General features: G+C 29.5%; 1 protein-coding gene across 1 annotated transcript in view; it reads right to left on the bottom strand.

Moving 5' to 3' along the window:
- The window catches only part of LOC136988248 (E3 ubiquitin-protein ligase RNF19B-like), a 115081-nt gene that overhangs the window by 10762 nt on the left and 86970 nt on the right, over positions 1-17349 (bottom strand). Inside the window, exon 11 of the mRNA XM_067286106.1 lies at positions 8752-8913. Within this exon, the coding sequence (XP_067142207.1) occupies positions 8752-8913 (162 nt within the window). The remainder of the gene's footprint in view (positions 1-8751; positions 8914-17349) is intronic.

The following is a 17349-nucleotide window of genomic DNA, read 5'->3' as shown; positions in this document are numbered from 1 at the left end:
AAAAGTGGGACATTAGGCCATTGCTTGTCAGGAGATGTCTGTGATGTCAGGACAGTCATGCAATTGATTTCAGTTTACAAGCATCAATTTTCTAGCTTTCCGACATTGGTGACAACAGATACGATGAACAACTAATGAACATTTTGCTTATCCACATTCTTGTTCACATATAGCAAAAAAAAGCAACAAAAAACCAGTTAATTATGGCTCCAAGCATAGCTTTATTTTCTTTAACTGCCTTCTTTTTAAACAAGATGATTAACGAAAATCATCAATTCCCTTTTATAACCGATATGCACAACTATCATACTTGCCCATGGTATATATTTACTGTTCTCTGACAGATGGAGTTACCAGACTGGGCTGCTTGTTTCTATAAACTGGGTATTAAAATTTTTACATCATAACTCTTATAGGATTCATCTTTTACTTACAATTCACGTAATGAATATTGGCTGTTTTTGAGTATAACTCTGAAACAATCCAAAAAGCAGGATACTTTTCAGTTTAAAAATTGGTACTTTCTCACCTAATTCAGAATGTCTGGTCACTTTACCTAAATCGCATCTCCTTTCTCAGAAAACTACACATTTGAATTGAAAATTATATTTACTAAATAAATTCTTTTTCTCTTCTGAAAAGTTTTTTCTACAAATTATAATAATTTTTATTTCAATAAGCTAATAGAAATAGGAATTAGTTTTTATTCATTTATTTTAGCAATATACAATATAATCCACTTGTTGTAATCATTTTGGGATTCAGTTGCATTGCTTATAACAACCAATTGATAACATTAAGCAGAGCAAGTAAATAAGACACACAGAGGAAATTCTGGCATTAAAAGAATATATTAAAACAAATTTATAAATTTTCAAGTTTTAACTTTAACTAATAATAATTTTTAAAAAGTATATCAATTCTTCTAGTGTTATTTATCTGCTTTTTCTCCCACATTACTGTTTTAACAGCAACTAGCATATATAACTGAAGAAAGGCCAGCAACTTTATTCATTTGCTCACAGTACAATAGTTAAAACATTTTATCTTCCCCTGAACCTATTTTTAAGTCCTTTTGTTTCAAAAACCACTCTCAACCAACACACATTTAATTAGGAATGTGCATTTCAGGCTTACTAACCTGACCTTCTATTCCCTATTTTTATTGTTTTCATCTATACTCTTATCTTCTTTATAAAAGCAAATGTCTGCTGGTCTAGTATGGCTTCCTGAATGAAAGGACTTAAAAACAGGTTAAAAAATATAAATGTGTGTTAATTATTGTTGTTTTTTGCACTTTAACTATTATCAATTTTGCCATTGTTTTATTGGGTCAAGACGTGATGATTAGTGATTGACCAATTATTGGATAGGTTTCAGAATTGCCCCCAATATTATGCAACCAACAATCAGATATCCAATTATTGATTTTTTTTAAAACCCATATCCAATATTTCCTATATTATAGGAATGGCATAATCATAATATAGCTCATTTTATTGATATATTAAATTTTTAACATTCTTGCATTGATTACTAATAAGGTTTTCTCAATATTTCCTTTAGCAAAGGAAATGAGTTCTAAACTGACACAATGTAGAATACCTTTTAGAAATGAGATACTTTTGATTATTGATCAAAAGGTTCAGTTTGTTTAAAAACATAAACCAGAACTTTAAAAACCCAATAAAGGAATATTGTTATTTCAAATTGTTTTTGACAAAATTTAATCATTGAATTTTCTTGTCAGGTCAAAATAAAACAAAATTTTCACTCATTTCTCCCACATGAAAAATTTTATATTAATGAATGGCATTTAAATATTTTTTTAATGAATTTTATCTTAAAATTTTTATTTAATTATTTTATCATCATTTTATAAAACCATTTTTTCATAGATAAATTTCAAAATATTCTTATTTGTTATTTTTTAATAAATTTAAAAAACAAAATATGGTCATGTTTTCAAAAAAATATATATGAAAACAAAGTAAAAAAAGTAAAAAAGACACAAAAATTGATACCATATTAAAAAATAGGGTTCCTTTGAATTTAAAAAATATTTGTAAGTTTTAAATACTCAATTCTAATGTGACCCAATTTTCAATATAAAAGAATGTCAACTTGCAAATATATTGTGCACCCTAAATTAATAAATGCAGCCACAAATAGTTAATGCATTTAAACAGTAATAAATGCAATTTTTTAAAAGTGCTTTATTTTCATGTTTACAGTCCTTCACATTGGGTACATTAAAAAATGTTGGCATTTATGATTCCATTATAAGGTAAGGTATAAATGATCTACAGACCAATACAAAAATCAGTCAAAATTACTGTATAATCAATGTTTAAACATCAAGATTTTATGTTGGTATGCACAAGTATGAAACACCAGATACATAGTATCACACCGAAATATATGTTATTTAGTATAGTGGACATCATTGAACCTCTGTTTAACCTACTGTTACTTGAAGGTGAATGCTGCACTCATCTTTTGTATTAACATGCTTGTAACTCTGGCTTCTTGGAAGTTGTGTGTCCAAACTCTCATCTACCTTCCTTCTGAAGTATCTTCTTCGACAAGATACCAGAATCAGAAATAATAGTCATTGCTAACACTTTCAGTGCCACCTTTGTTTCAGTCATATTGGACAAATTAGCACAGTGCTCACATACAAGTAATCTTGCGTGAGCACTGCACGTTTTTCTGCATTCAAAGTGGTATGAATCTAATTGCGAAGTGATATTGTATATATGTACTATCACGATGAAATGTTTCTGAAATGGCTTGATGAGGAGTCTGAGGAAGAAAATGTAGGCTTCTTCCTTGTAGACAATGAGAGTGAGGATCTCCATATGAAAATCCTGAAAGTGTTGAGAAAGCAACCAGATCCTCCACAAGCAACATCGGTATCAAGAGAAAAAGTGTGCATATTGCTCAAAAAACAAGAATAAGAAAACAACATCTAAAAGTGTAACATGTAGCCTACTGTATCATCTGCAGATACAACATAACAATCTGCAAACAATGCCATTTTTAAAATTTAGACTAAACAGATTCAGAACTTGAATAAAAATTATAATTAAATTTAAGAATAATTTCAGATATTGTATTTCTGTTTTTATTGATCTCTTCAATCTGATCAGTTATCAATTTTCTGTTTCTATATCGAAATTACTTTTAATGTATTCTAACTGAAGTAAAAAGTAAGGAAAGGAAAACTTAAAATACACATTATTCATAACAAAACTTTCTGATCTAAGTAAAATTTCTAAAGATAAATCATTAAGAATATGAAAATATGTAGGACGAGTGCCATGCTCACCCTCAAGTACTGGTGTTACAAATCCGACCACAAGTAGTGTCAGGTTAAATACAGCTTTATAGGAGATTCATCTGCTGAACATTGTTCACTCAGCTTGTCATAATTCAAAAGACCAGCAAACTATTCCAAAACTGAAATTAAAACCAAAGCAGTGGAGGGTGTGTAAAATGTCTATACTGACATTATAATACATACAAATTGCCAAGCAGAATAAAGCACAAACAATGCAAAGCAAGGCTGCATTAAGCCAACTTTGTATTCAACTCTAATGTGCACCCAAATTTTTGAGACCCAAGAAGTCCAAAAAAGGTGTATGTTAGAATTGGGAAGAAAAAAATTTTTCAGGGGGAAAAAAAGTGTTATCATTGCTGTTGTAAAGAAATGCATTGCACTAAGACTAGCTCATCCTGTGATACTGGTGAGGATGCCTATCACATAGAAATAACAAGTTTTGCAAGTATTTCGACTTTTTGTTAACTTGAGTTGTGAGTTGTTGCTTTTTCATTGTTTAATAACATTAGGATTAAGGAAATTCTGATTTCTGTGATTTTAACATCTTTATTTTTATATGTTTATAAGCAGTATATTAAAAAACCCAAGAATTTCTTAAAATACAATGTCTTGATTGAATACATATTGGATCAGATAACTTCTATATTGGTCAATCACTAATGATGAGATTGATAGGCATTTTTAAGTTGTCCTTTCCTGTTACCTGAAGATACTATAATCAGTTTGTTAAAATGCACCTATAGTTATTACTTATATATATTGAGACATGCAAATTCTGATGACAATAAATGGATTCTACGATATTTCTAATAGACAATGATCATACTTATTATATGTACACAAAATCAATCCTTTTCATTTGGACTGATTTCACATATACATAACAATAAGAAAAATTGTTTTGTGTATGAATACGTGTGTGTGTGTGTGTATATATATATATAATATACACACATTAATAATAAAAGTTTAATATACTACACATCTCATATTATTATATAGTCTATTATGGTAATAATTCAGTGTAAAACATACATACAGTATATACAATAGAAAAATTATTGCTTATATAAAAATACATATAAATGATAATTAACTTGCAAACATCTAAAAATAAATAATTTGGTAAAATCAGGCAGTCTGGTTATCATTTGGCTTATTATTATTATTATACACATACTTCTACTACTACTTGTACTACTACAACTGTAAATAATAATAAAAAAAAACAAACTATGTTTTATTTCATTAATAAAAATGAAATAACTGATAAGGCAAATTGTATCATTACAATTTATAAGGATCCAAATGGGAGAAAGTATGCAAAAACTGTTGAACCAAAGTGAAATAAAGTAGGTGAAAATTGAAAAATGTAGAGATAGATAACAATTAATACATTTAAATTCATTGTTAAGACATAATTAAAGTTAGCTTAAACTATTCATTATTTTATTATGTAATATCTTAAAAAAACATGAAATATTTCAGTGTGTCTTGATATACTAATAGTCATTAAGTTCTTTAACTCTATTAAAGCATGTCTTGATACTTCTTAGTTAAAGATAGTGAAAATAGCCTCACAAAAACAATAATAAAAAATTCAAAGAAATAGATCCAGTAATTATTTAAAGATTTCTATGTATATTGTAATTCAATCACATTCCAGATATGTAAAAAGAACTGTTTTAGATTATTATTATAATTCTATCACTCAAAATATCATAAAACACAGTTACATGAAGCAAGACGAAACTCAATAATCTGGGTTTTGTTTGAACAACTAACAGTAATTTGTTATGCTCATAGAAGATCATCACAGCTAGTAGAGAAATCAAATTTAGTTTTGCAATTATTATAAAAACAATAATTTATCTATCTTCCTAAATGCACTGATATATAGATTGGCTTCCTTGATTTGTCAATCAGATAATGAATAGCAATTGGTTTCAGAATACAAGAAAATAAGTCTTTAAAACTATATATTGATATTTAAAAAAAAATTTTGTTTTGGCAAGTCTTATGATACTTGTACTTCTAAAAATATAAATGCTTTGTATTCCTCTACTGTTAAATTATATAAGATGAAGTTTGTTTTACATGGGATTGCCAATGTCCAGTGACTCACCAGATTTGAATTTGACAGAAGTTATATAAAAAGAATGGAAGACTAACTCAATAAATGTCACTAAGATATCAAAATACTGTGCTGAAGTGGAATGCACTAATTCAAGGAAATCATGAGATTAAGTGACATTGTCTTCTTACTGTTATTGATTATCCTTAACACAATTTTTTCAATTTTTAATATTTAAATTTATACATAACAAATTTTCCATCTAAAACTAACTTTATTCAATAATAAATCTAATAACTGATACAAAGAGGATTATTTCTTCATAGATAGATAATGTTAGAACAGGAAAACATATATTATTACACACATTTTCATAGTATTATTATTAACAAAAAAATTTAGGTGCCAAAACATCAAAAACACGCTAAATCTGGTAACCTCTCATCTGTATTGATATCTACTGATTGCATTTCTGCTGGAATCACTGTATTACCACATTCTGATTCCAAAAAATGAATGATATACTAAAATTTAATTTACTGCATTATTATTGTCATAAAGGAAAATATCATGCATTTTACAAGTATAGTAAAAAAAAAAATGTATCACTAAGTAGAGGATATCATCCAATCAAGAAATACAGGGTAAGCTCTGACAAATTGCAGAGGGAACTGCATTTGTTATTATTGAGGGATTTATTATCATTACAATGATGATTGCCATAAGATATGACTATATCATCAATGTTTAAAAAAAAATTTTTAAATATGATACTTATTCCTATTACTAAAGTGGATCTTGCAAACTCTTGGATTGAGCATTTTTTTTTACATTTAAATCTCATTTTTTAACTTCTGGATTAATATGCACATGTACTGTATGATGTATTATTGTTTTAAAGTTGATATTTTGCCACATCTGACAATATACTTTATTTACTTTAATTAATAAAATTAATTTTCCCTAATACTGAAAAACATACTACTAGCTGCGTGTGATGTAGTATGAGAAGGAAACAAATTTTGCTTGCATATATAAAGAATGTTTTAACATCAGATATACAACTATCAATATATTGAATATTCAATTGACTTCATAATTATTTATTTATTTTTTTTTTTTAAATTCATGTCTCAAAACAAATTCTAATTGGCTTAAGCTAATTTTGATGTTCATTATGAAGTTTTAGTTATAAAAAAAAAAAGAGAAATTTATTTTCTTTTACACAAACAGATTCTAGTTGATTTTATTGTGTAATCCATTAATTTAGAATTAAAATAAACAATTTTTCAATCTGCACCTACTAATTATTCACTAATTTTTTTATTTTGTAAAATTATTTATTTTACAAGGTAAATGCTCAGGTTAAAAATGCCAATATGATGCATTTAATTTATAATAATCAATTTTATTAAGAAATTTTCAGATTGAAATGTGAAAGGAGAGAAAATTTTCAAATCAAAAATTGTTTCAATCTTTGTTTAATGGATTATTATACAGTAGCTATATATCACCTATTTCTTTCATCACAAAAATAACAAAGTTTTATGCTCTGAATTATATTTTTATACATTAAAAAATTAACCTGAATCAAACCAAATAAAATGATTGAAAAACAGATTTAGTTATATATATTGCAAAAATTTAAATTAAATTTTAATCTCATCTGAAATAATCTTAAATATAGTCTTTTTAAAGATATTTGTGACATTTGGATAAAAATGAGCAAGTCCATTTTTTACTTAATTTTAGTTTGATACACCAAAGAAAAACCAATGTTTGTTCTCTAAAATTTAGTAAAAATACAGATGTATCCATTTCTGTTTCTACATAGGCTGTTTTTTCCCCACGCTCCAATGATCCATAAAAAAAAAGAAAGCATAAGTGTAAATAACAAAATGAATTTATTACCAAAAGTTAGGTAGAAACATGGTTACTTTTTGACATAATCACTGTGAAGATTGAGGCATTTATCATATCTGTGGACGAGCTATTCCGTCCCCTTGTCATAGAATATTGCTGCCAATAACTTGAGATGGGCCCTAACATTGTTTTGAAGATCGTCATTAGTCTTGAACCTCTGCCCTTCTAGCCACTTTTTCTGTTCAGGAAAGAGGTGGAAGTCGCTCGGCACTAAATTGGGGCTATATGCTGGGTTTTTTAAGGTGGTGAAGAGTTCCACCTTTCAGAATTCCACCCAGCTTAAAACTTTTTAATGTGTGAAGACTTCCACCGCTTTCCTGAACTGAAAACGTGGCTAGCAGGGCAGAGGTTCGAGAACAATGATGATCTTCAAAACATTGTTGTTAATTAGGCCATCTCAATTCACTGGCAGCAACATTCTATGACAAGGGGATGGAAAAGCTCGTCCACAGATATGACAAATTCCTCAATCTTCACAGTGATTACGTTGAAAAGTAATCATGTTTGTACCCAACTTTTGGTAATAAATTCATTTTGTTATTTACACTTGTCTTTTTTTAATGGACCATCGGAGCTTGAAAAAAAAACAAAAAAAAAAAAAAAACAGCCCTTGTATATTTGTAGTAAACCTTTTTCCATATATAAATTCCTCTTTACATGAAGTATTTTTCAATGTTAATTTTCCAGGAAATTTAAGTTTCAAGACTTTATATTTATCCAATAGCCACACATTTGATAAAAGTAAAAGCTTAGAAATTTAATAGTTATTAATGAAATATAAATTTCATAATTAACATAGAAATTAGATAATACAGAAATTATTATTTTACATATAAATTTTAAACTAAGTAAATGGAAATAGATATTTTTAAATGTCAATTCTGATACAAGAAAGATATGTTCAATTAAGAATTTAACTTTAATTACAAAGTCAAAAAAAATATTAACTATAATTTTTATACACATTGATATGGAATGAATGTAATGAATAAAAATTTACATTAATTATTATTATTATTATTATTATTATTATTATTATTATGCATTTGTTACAAATGTTTTATTTATATGAAATATGATTTTTGATAAAAATACAGAATAAATTTTATGAGTAAAATATAAATAAACAATTTGCAATCAGTTACATTTTTTCATTTTACCCTATAATTAATGAAATTTTTTCCATCCATAATAATTGTGTTAATGAAAACTTTAACAAAGAAAAATTGCTAAAATTTGATATAATATTGTTTACATTGTTATTTTGAACTTCTTTCAAAATATATATAAATTTTGCTAAATTAAAATAAACATTTCTCGAAAGAATTTATTACAAAAGTAAAAAGGAAAAGAAAAAAATTAAAGTGGTGTACAATATATTGTTGCAACAGAATAATTACAAAGTACACACCTGTAACCTAACAGCGAGCCAGCTAATGCTCGAGTACTTGCATCATCTGCTAACGACATATTAGCAGATCTTTCACTTAAACTGACTGTGGCCGAAGCAGTTTCACTGTGACTGCTTAAACTGAAACGTTTATTTGATGATACATCAGCCTGGACTTCTAACCTGTTTCATAAATAATTAAATAAATTATGAATATGTAAATAATAATAAACAAAATGATTGCTTTATAAAAACCATCATCATAAATTATACTATGATGTATTTTAGTAAATCCATTAATGCATCTATTTGTAATTTTAAACAAATCATTATCATATAAGGAAATCTAACTAATTAATTTTCTAACTAAAAATGTAAATTCAAAAATAGATGATAACGTTTGTAATCTATTTTTCTAGAATCATGTTTATCATAATCCAATTAATTTTGAATGATAAATCTGAGTGTGAGCAATCTTAGCCACATGTTATCTGTATATTTGCTGACTGATGATTGATAATGTAAAATTGTAGATTAAATTAATTATAATTGCAGGCAGTTCCAATATGTTGTTAATACAAATCTGAATCTTCTGATTATGTGCATAATCTTATCATCTGGCAAGAGAATATTAGATTTCACACAATTACTGTACCTTTGTTACAATATCAATTATTCTTTTAGATGCACAAATGGCACAAGAAAATAAAAAAAACTAAAACTTACTAATATTAGTCATAAGTAAAATTAACCACACAAACAACTTTTAAATATAGGCATGCAAGTTGATATAATATTGTATATGTATTTGTGCCATAATATAATACAGTAATGATGTTTAGATGTATTGCACTTGATTAACATACAATTTTAAAAATTGATTTGATTTTATTAAGATTCAAGGATACATGCAGGTAGTCAGTCAATTACAATTAAAGGAATCATAAATAACAAGAAAATATAGCAATCTTTGTGTGAAACTGATTTTATTGTTAATTCACTTTGTGAATTATTCTAATTTCAATTTTATAGTTCTGGACAATGCAACTCCGCAGAAAGTAAGTTTGATTTATAGTTATATTTAGTTACATTATTTATTTTCCATTTTGTTTCAGTTATTTTGAATTTTGGGTAAATTATGTTAAACCTCACCTACCATCTCAACATTTCCCATAGGTCAACTATGGGAAATGTTGAGATGCATCCCACTAATTTACAGTTTAAATATGATTAAAACACACACACCTTTATCTATATATAATAAAGATATATATCTTTATTGATTTGACTTGCATCTTTACAAGGGGAAAAAAGAGAGAGAATAATTACAGTAGAGCGTCGATAAGTGGAACGTCGGTAAGTGGAATGGCCGGAAAGTGGAACGATTTTCAGTCAGACTGTGTCGCGCTGAATCGAATGTTTTTGATACTAAATTTACTTCTAAAGTATAATTTTCATGTTTTTTATATTCTTTAATATATTTATTTTGTTTGTACAAAATGCAGAAATAATTTTTAACGATACGATAGCCTCGATGATTATTATAAAAATTTTCGTTAGGCTTAAAATCGACGAAAATTCAACACGAAGCGACACGTAACGGAGAAAAATTCAACAGGAAGCGATAAGCAATGGAGAAAAATTTGAACATCGGACAGGTTAATGTATTTTTTCGTACAAAGTCGGAAACTGGAACAAATCATTAACTGGAAGGACCCCAGTCCCCAATTGGTTCCACTTATCGACGCTCTACTGTAGTACACAATCATTAACTCCTTTCGTTCTTTGCCAGAGTTATCTCAGGCTGCACGTGAGGATGTGCAGTTCCTAACCTGAGATAACTTGGGCAAGGGCCTTAAGGGGCCTTAAAAAAAGGCTTGGACTTATAACTTTTCCAAAAATGTATGGATCAGCATATATACATCGTTATCTATCACCTATACATCTTTCATGAATTATTTTTGCCACAAAATTTTTTATGACAATTTATTAATTAGATAATTAATTGCACTATTTTTTACGGACTTTTAAAAAAAATCAAATTAGAGAGGTTGCGGCTGACATTTTTATCGCGTAAAGGTGTACATCACATTTTTGTGATGAAAATGTTGGCCACAACCTCTCTATTAATTAAATCGTTCTAAACTTCTATTTGACCAATTTGACTTTGGTAAAATTTTTAAAACACTATTGGATGTTTTCTATGACATCAGCACGTCTTTTTTTTTAGTTTTTTATTCAGTAGAATTTTTCCCATACCTTTTTTTTTCAGTTTCCCCGTATTTTAATAGCATAAAAATCAAAAATTTTGTGTTATATTTGAATACATGTGGTAAGTTAACTCTCCTCCTAATTTAAACCAATATTACCCTAAGGTATTCATGAGAATGACCTGGGAAAGCAGACACCAGCTATTCTCAAGGTCAACCGGTTAGTAAACAATGTAGACGGCATGTGTGAAATTTCACACCTTGTTAAATGAAATAAAAACAATCAGTGCAGCTATACTTTTTTAAATAAAAGCATTCTTTTTACATTATTTTAAATTTTTTTATATAGTTTTTCTGTAAAAACACTTTTTGGGGTATTTATTTTCGCAGCAATTATTTCCCAGTAAATTTTTTGGCTGTCAGATTCGCATTTAAATGGAAATAATTATTTAATATAAAAAATCAATTAATTAGAAATTTTCAGAGTTGCATTCCGGCCGGAAAAAAAAGCAAAGGAGTTAATATATGTATATGAAATTTATATGTTAATAATCATCATCATCATATCGTAACATGACAAATGCAAATATATAAAGTAAACAGAATTAGTAGTTAATATTATGTTGCAAGAAATTTAATAAATCTTAAAAAAATTTATACACTTTAAACAATGTTAAGAATCTTACATTATCGTCAAGCAATGAATAGAAATGAAATTCATGACCCAACAAAAGATTCCTTTAGATATTCTAAAGGTCTACAAGAAATAAATATATGCTTCTTAATATCCTCAACAAGTAAATTACAGCAGAAGCACCTTGTATTTTTCATATTTATTTATTTTTTTACCATTGAAAGAAAAAATATGCATTTAGTCTAAGCTATATTATTAAAGATTTAATCTTATAATTCAGATTTGACAGTAAATAATTATGTATAGACCATGAAAATGATAGTGTGTCAAATCAATTATATTTCTAACTAATATGCAGCATTCCTATCTTGCAACCAATCTTTACAACCAATATTTAACTTAGTGCTTGTAATAATTTGACAGAAAAATCATCATCTTATACACGAGATTGATAAGCATATGAAAATCCCAGCTCCTTCAACCAATATTTAATAACGTTTGACCATAAGTCAACAGAAGATGATTACTGTACTACCATCAATTTGTTGTAAACTAATTTTCTAAAGTCACATTCAGGCAAAATCAAGAATTTTAAACCAAAAATGAAACACATTCATATGAAGACCAATTACTTAAGATGGTCTATGCAGTTCATATCTTATTAGAAATCCAGAAACTAAATGGTTTAAATGGAAAATCCAATTTAAAAAACCATAATTGAATCTTTTCTAGTTTTTCTACAAAACTAAAACCCCAAATTGGAAACACACAACTTAAACTCAATTTAATTATTGAATCAAAGTCTAAAATAATTCTTGACAGAAAACATCTTTATTTTTGTTGATAATTTCATTATATTTGTCATTTTCTGTTTAGAATCTTGACAAGACACGAGAGTATAGTTAAGAGGAAACAGCAATTGCTTTTTTTTGGTCCCCTGGTATTTTAAACCAATATTCTCCTGAAGCATAGAGAACTACCTGGGAAAGCTGACTCCAGCTGTTCTCAAGGTCAACTGGTTTATAAACAATGTAGACTGCACATGTGAAATTTCACGCCTTATTAAATGAAAGAACAACAATCCATGCAGCTATATTTTCAAATAAAAGCATTCATTTTAAATTATTTTCAATTTTTTATACAGTTTTTCTGTAAGAACACTTTTTGGGGGTGTTTATTTCGTGGCAATTTTTTTACTGTAAGATTCACATTTGAGTGGAAATAATTATTTAATATAAAAAATACATTACTTAGAGGTTTTCCAAGTGCCATTAGGAGTTAAACAAAAAGACTGAAGGTGTTAAGGACATGGCTGCAGCATATATGCAAATTAGTGCATCGCCGATGTGGGGTATATAACCACCGACAGTGAGGCATGGGATTATTGTGTGGAAAACGCTGAAACGTGAACAATGGCGACGTTAATACCACATGTGTCCAAACAGGACTAATGTGCTGTGATTCTTTTTTTGGCTGCCGAAGGAAACACACTGGTAGACTTTCATCAAAGAATGAAGAATGTGTTTGGAGAAGCATGCCTGTTGAAAACCATTGTGGTGGAATGGTGCGCAAAGTTCAGAGCTGCTTGCAATTGGACCCAAGATGCAGGTTGATCTGGGAGATCAGCCACATCCAATACAGACAACAACAAGCGGGCAGCTGATGATGCGATTAGGGTGGATCGTCGTATATCCATACATGCGCTTTGAAAAGATCTCGACGTAAGCTTTAGTAGTGTGTAACACATAATCCAGCAGGAGTTAGCGATCTAGTTTGATTGTTGTTTGGAATTTAACGCCTGGGGTATCCACTGGCTGCAGACCTTACGGTAGCCTGTTTCCCTGAAGCACCTGATGCATTTCAATGTTGAAGGCAACACGTTACTTGAGCGCATCGTTACTGGTGACGAAAGCTGGTGCCACCACTGGGAACCTGAATCGAAAGCAACGACCATGCAGTAGTGTCATCCTTTGTCCTCTCCTCCCAAGAAGTTCAAGAGCCAGTCATCTGCTGGAAAAGTGATGCTTACCCTGTTCTTCGATCATCAGGGCCCATTGCTTATTGATTTCAAGGAACCAAGTGTCTCCATCACTGGGCACGGTACTGCGAAATGCTGGAGAGATTACGATGTGCAATTAAGGCGAAATGTTCAGGAAAACTGCAAAATGGGGTGATTCTGCTTCATGATAATGCACGTCCCCATACTGCAAATGTTGTAATGCAGAAGTTATGTGCACTAAAGTGGAAGACACTCGAACACCCATCTTACAGTCCTGATCTCTCCCCGTGCGATTTTCATGCCTTTGGTCCCTTAAAGAAGTCCTTAATTAAAAGGTCGACGATTCCGGTTGAACGTAGAAATGCAGCGGGCAGTTTCAGACTTCTTCAAGCAGCAAAAACAGGAGTTTTACCAACGGGGTATATTCACAACCTGGTGAAGCAGTGGGATGCTTGCCTAAATGGTCATGGCACTTTTGCATGACTGGCATACCAAATCTGGACTGTACAGCCTTTGAATGGAAACTTTTTGATCATGCCTTATATATAAATATATATAGGGATTGCAATCCAGCTGGATTTTTGCTGGACCAACATCATTCCAGCTGGATCCAGCGCAGATGTATTTTCGGTGCAATAAAGTGTTATCTATCTATCTATCCAGCAATTTATGCTTTTTTAAAGAAATAAAACAATTTTTTAAATACTTAAAAAGCTTTTATTATTTAGACTGGTCACTATAAATCAGTAAAACTTCTTACACATTTAGATAGTAAACTTAACTTTGGTTCGGTTTAACACTTGAGATAGAGATAATTAACTTTAAATGTTTAGTTAGATTACAATTATAATGTAATCTTTAAGTTAATTAGTTGAATTACCTTTGCTATTATTTAATTTATATTAATATATTATAATAATGTAAGGACGGATAATCAGTGGCTAAGTGGCTATCAGTCTTACCAGTTTTCTTATATAGGCTCTACATATCAGTCTGTAGTTGTTTATAACTAATTTAATTATTCATGTTATTAAAGTAGTCAGTAAGTAATTAGTAGTAGTCTAGTAGTTAGTTATTATTATCACAATCATGAATCACATACATTCATATCATCACATACTGGTATCTAAGATACTGATACTCATTAATTTAATTAACTATTTAACTAACTAAGTAGTCTCAGTTTCTCACTAATTTTCACAATAAAATTACCTTGCCTAGCCCACTAACCACTTATAGAATAAAAGTTAAAAACTCTAACTTAATAGAATTAGAGTAGAAGTTATAAAATATTAGTCTTGTCTTGAATAAAGTATTTTAAAAAATTAAATAAAATTAAATCAATCACTTCTGTTATTTTTTTGACTTTTCTGGATCTCAAGAAACAAATGGTATTGATGTTGTTGTCTCCCAACCTACTTCTTAATGAACTGTATATATATCCTGCTGCGAAGAAGGCCCTTTCTGCCTCTACGTTAATTGGTTTCAGGGTCATCAAATAATCATAAATCGTTCCGTCACGTGATTCATTGACGTCACAAATGACCTAAATTAGAATTATGCACGAGGACTATGAGAGGAGTTACTTATTTTATTTAGCGCAAAGACACTTTATTTAGCGAGAGCGGAAAGTCAACTGGCAATTACATCAGCAGAGGCAAAAGGGCAGACAGTGTGGAGTAGAGAGGGGGTGTAGCACGTGCCGCATTGAACGGCAACGTCACTCTCGCCACCGAGCGATAGTGCACGTAGCAAAACAGCAACGCCGACAACGTAGACTTTTGGGCCATTATTTAGAAAGTTAATGTTGCATGTTCTTTTAAAGAAATATACATGATTCATGACAAAAACAATTGTAACAATAATATTATTTATAATAAAAATCAACTGATAATGGTTAGAGTTAGAATAAGACAAAATTAAAGTTAAAATAAGAGGGGTTATAAACTTTAATCTCTCTCATTTTGGCTGTCCTGCAGTGCTAGCTTTGAAATATGGCCACCTGATTATATATAGTGGTATCTTGTACTTCAAATAATTTTAACTTCAAACATTCCAGAATTTGAATGCTAAATTCAAAAGAAATTCGATCTGGGTTCAAATGATGCTTCTATGTTCAAACTGAGTGTACAGTGAAAAAGCACTCACTGCATAATCATCATCTGTTGTACACCCAAGTTATTTCTCACTCTTGCTGTGAAAGTATCTCTTGCATTATGTTCATGTTTTCAGTGCCTTTTTTGCTTTATTTTTGGTGTTTGCCTTTTAGCCAACACCAAAAATTTAAGCTAGTTAAAAAATTTAAGATACTATTAACCATGATAGCATTAGCCATTATGAACTATTAACTACAGGTATACCTCGAGTTCCGTTGTTTCAAGTTACGTCGTTCTTGATTATACGTTGTTTGTCAAAAAAGTATATGGAAAAATAAAAATCAAGTTTAAGTCATTTTATTCGACTTTACATCTGTCCGCCACAAATATTGAAGTCGTAATATCACTAGAAAAGCGTTAAAAGCACATAAAATCATATTAAAATATGTACATTTATAGTAAATGTTAATATAATCATCATAAATCCTAGAGAACGAAACATGAAAACATCTGTGTTTCTGTGTTGTCGTCTTATTTAGTGGTCTTTAAGTGCTCATTACTGGCGTTTTCCACCATAGTTTTGACTTACGTCGTAACTACACAAGTAAATTCGACTTACGTCGCCTCTCCTGGAACCAATTACAGACGTAAGGCGAAATATACCTGTACTATCTATTAACCATGGCATCAAAGAAGTATATGGAAGCAATGAAGCCCAAGAGGAAAGATGTAGTATCAATGATTGAGGTGTAAAGGTAACTTGTCATGAAGCATGAAAGCGGATGTGAAGCATGAAAGCGGATAACATGTGGCAGATCTAGTGGCTATATTTAAGATGACAAAGTCAATTGTGTGACTGGTAAATGCAATTTTAATCTTATTATACAGTATCTATTTTATTCATTGTTTTCATGCTTTAATGGGCAACCTTTTTCTACATAAGGGCCGCATTTCAAAACTTTTGAACTGACACGGGCCGCACACAAGAGAAAAGAGAGGGGAACTGTCAGTAAATCACAATTCTTTATTCATATATAATTATAAATTAGCATAGGTATACTTAATATAGCTTCTGGCACTGATCTAAACATAATATATCAGAAATATTTAGCCAAATATTAGTCACTGCTAGTTTTAAATTAGTTTCCATGTGTCTGTTAGTTGGTTTCTTGTTTTAATTTTTACTAAATTCATTGCGAAAAAACTATTCACAAATATAAGTTGTAGAAAATAACGTTTGAATTTTTGTTGAATATCTCATTAAGCTGGGAAATTGATATATTTATTCGTATTTTATGCCACGCGGACCGCAAAAAATATTACTGTGGGCCGCGGGTTGCCCATCTCTGCTTTAATTTATTAATTAGGACATTTAATTATGTTATTTTTACCTTAAATTTTTTTAACTAGCTTAATTTTGTTTCTGAAAAATCATTGTTAAATAAGCTAATTTCTTTCCCTGTACAGACACTGTCATAGGAATGAAATTTCATTCCTAGAAACAGCTTTAACTATATAGATGATAATAAAAAATATAACACTAATATAATGGAACTAATATAACACTAATCAGAACAGAAAAATAACACATTTGTAACAATAAGATAAGGGGTTTTTAAAGGGAGGTTGTTGTATAAGAAAAGTGCATTTACTAAAAGAATTTCCTTAAAGATTTGACAA

Source organism: Centruroides vittatus, unplaced genomic scaffold (assembly GCF_030686945.1).
Source record: "Centruroides vittatus isolate TY-2023 unplaced genomic scaffold, ASM3068694v2 scaffold_324, whole genome shotgun sequence".
NCBI lineage: Eukaryota > Metazoa > Arthropoda > Arachnida > Scorpiones > Buthidae > Centruroides > Centruroides vittatus.
Note: the sequence above shows the minus strand (reverse complement) of the source record. Positions and strands in the feature narration are given on the sequence as shown.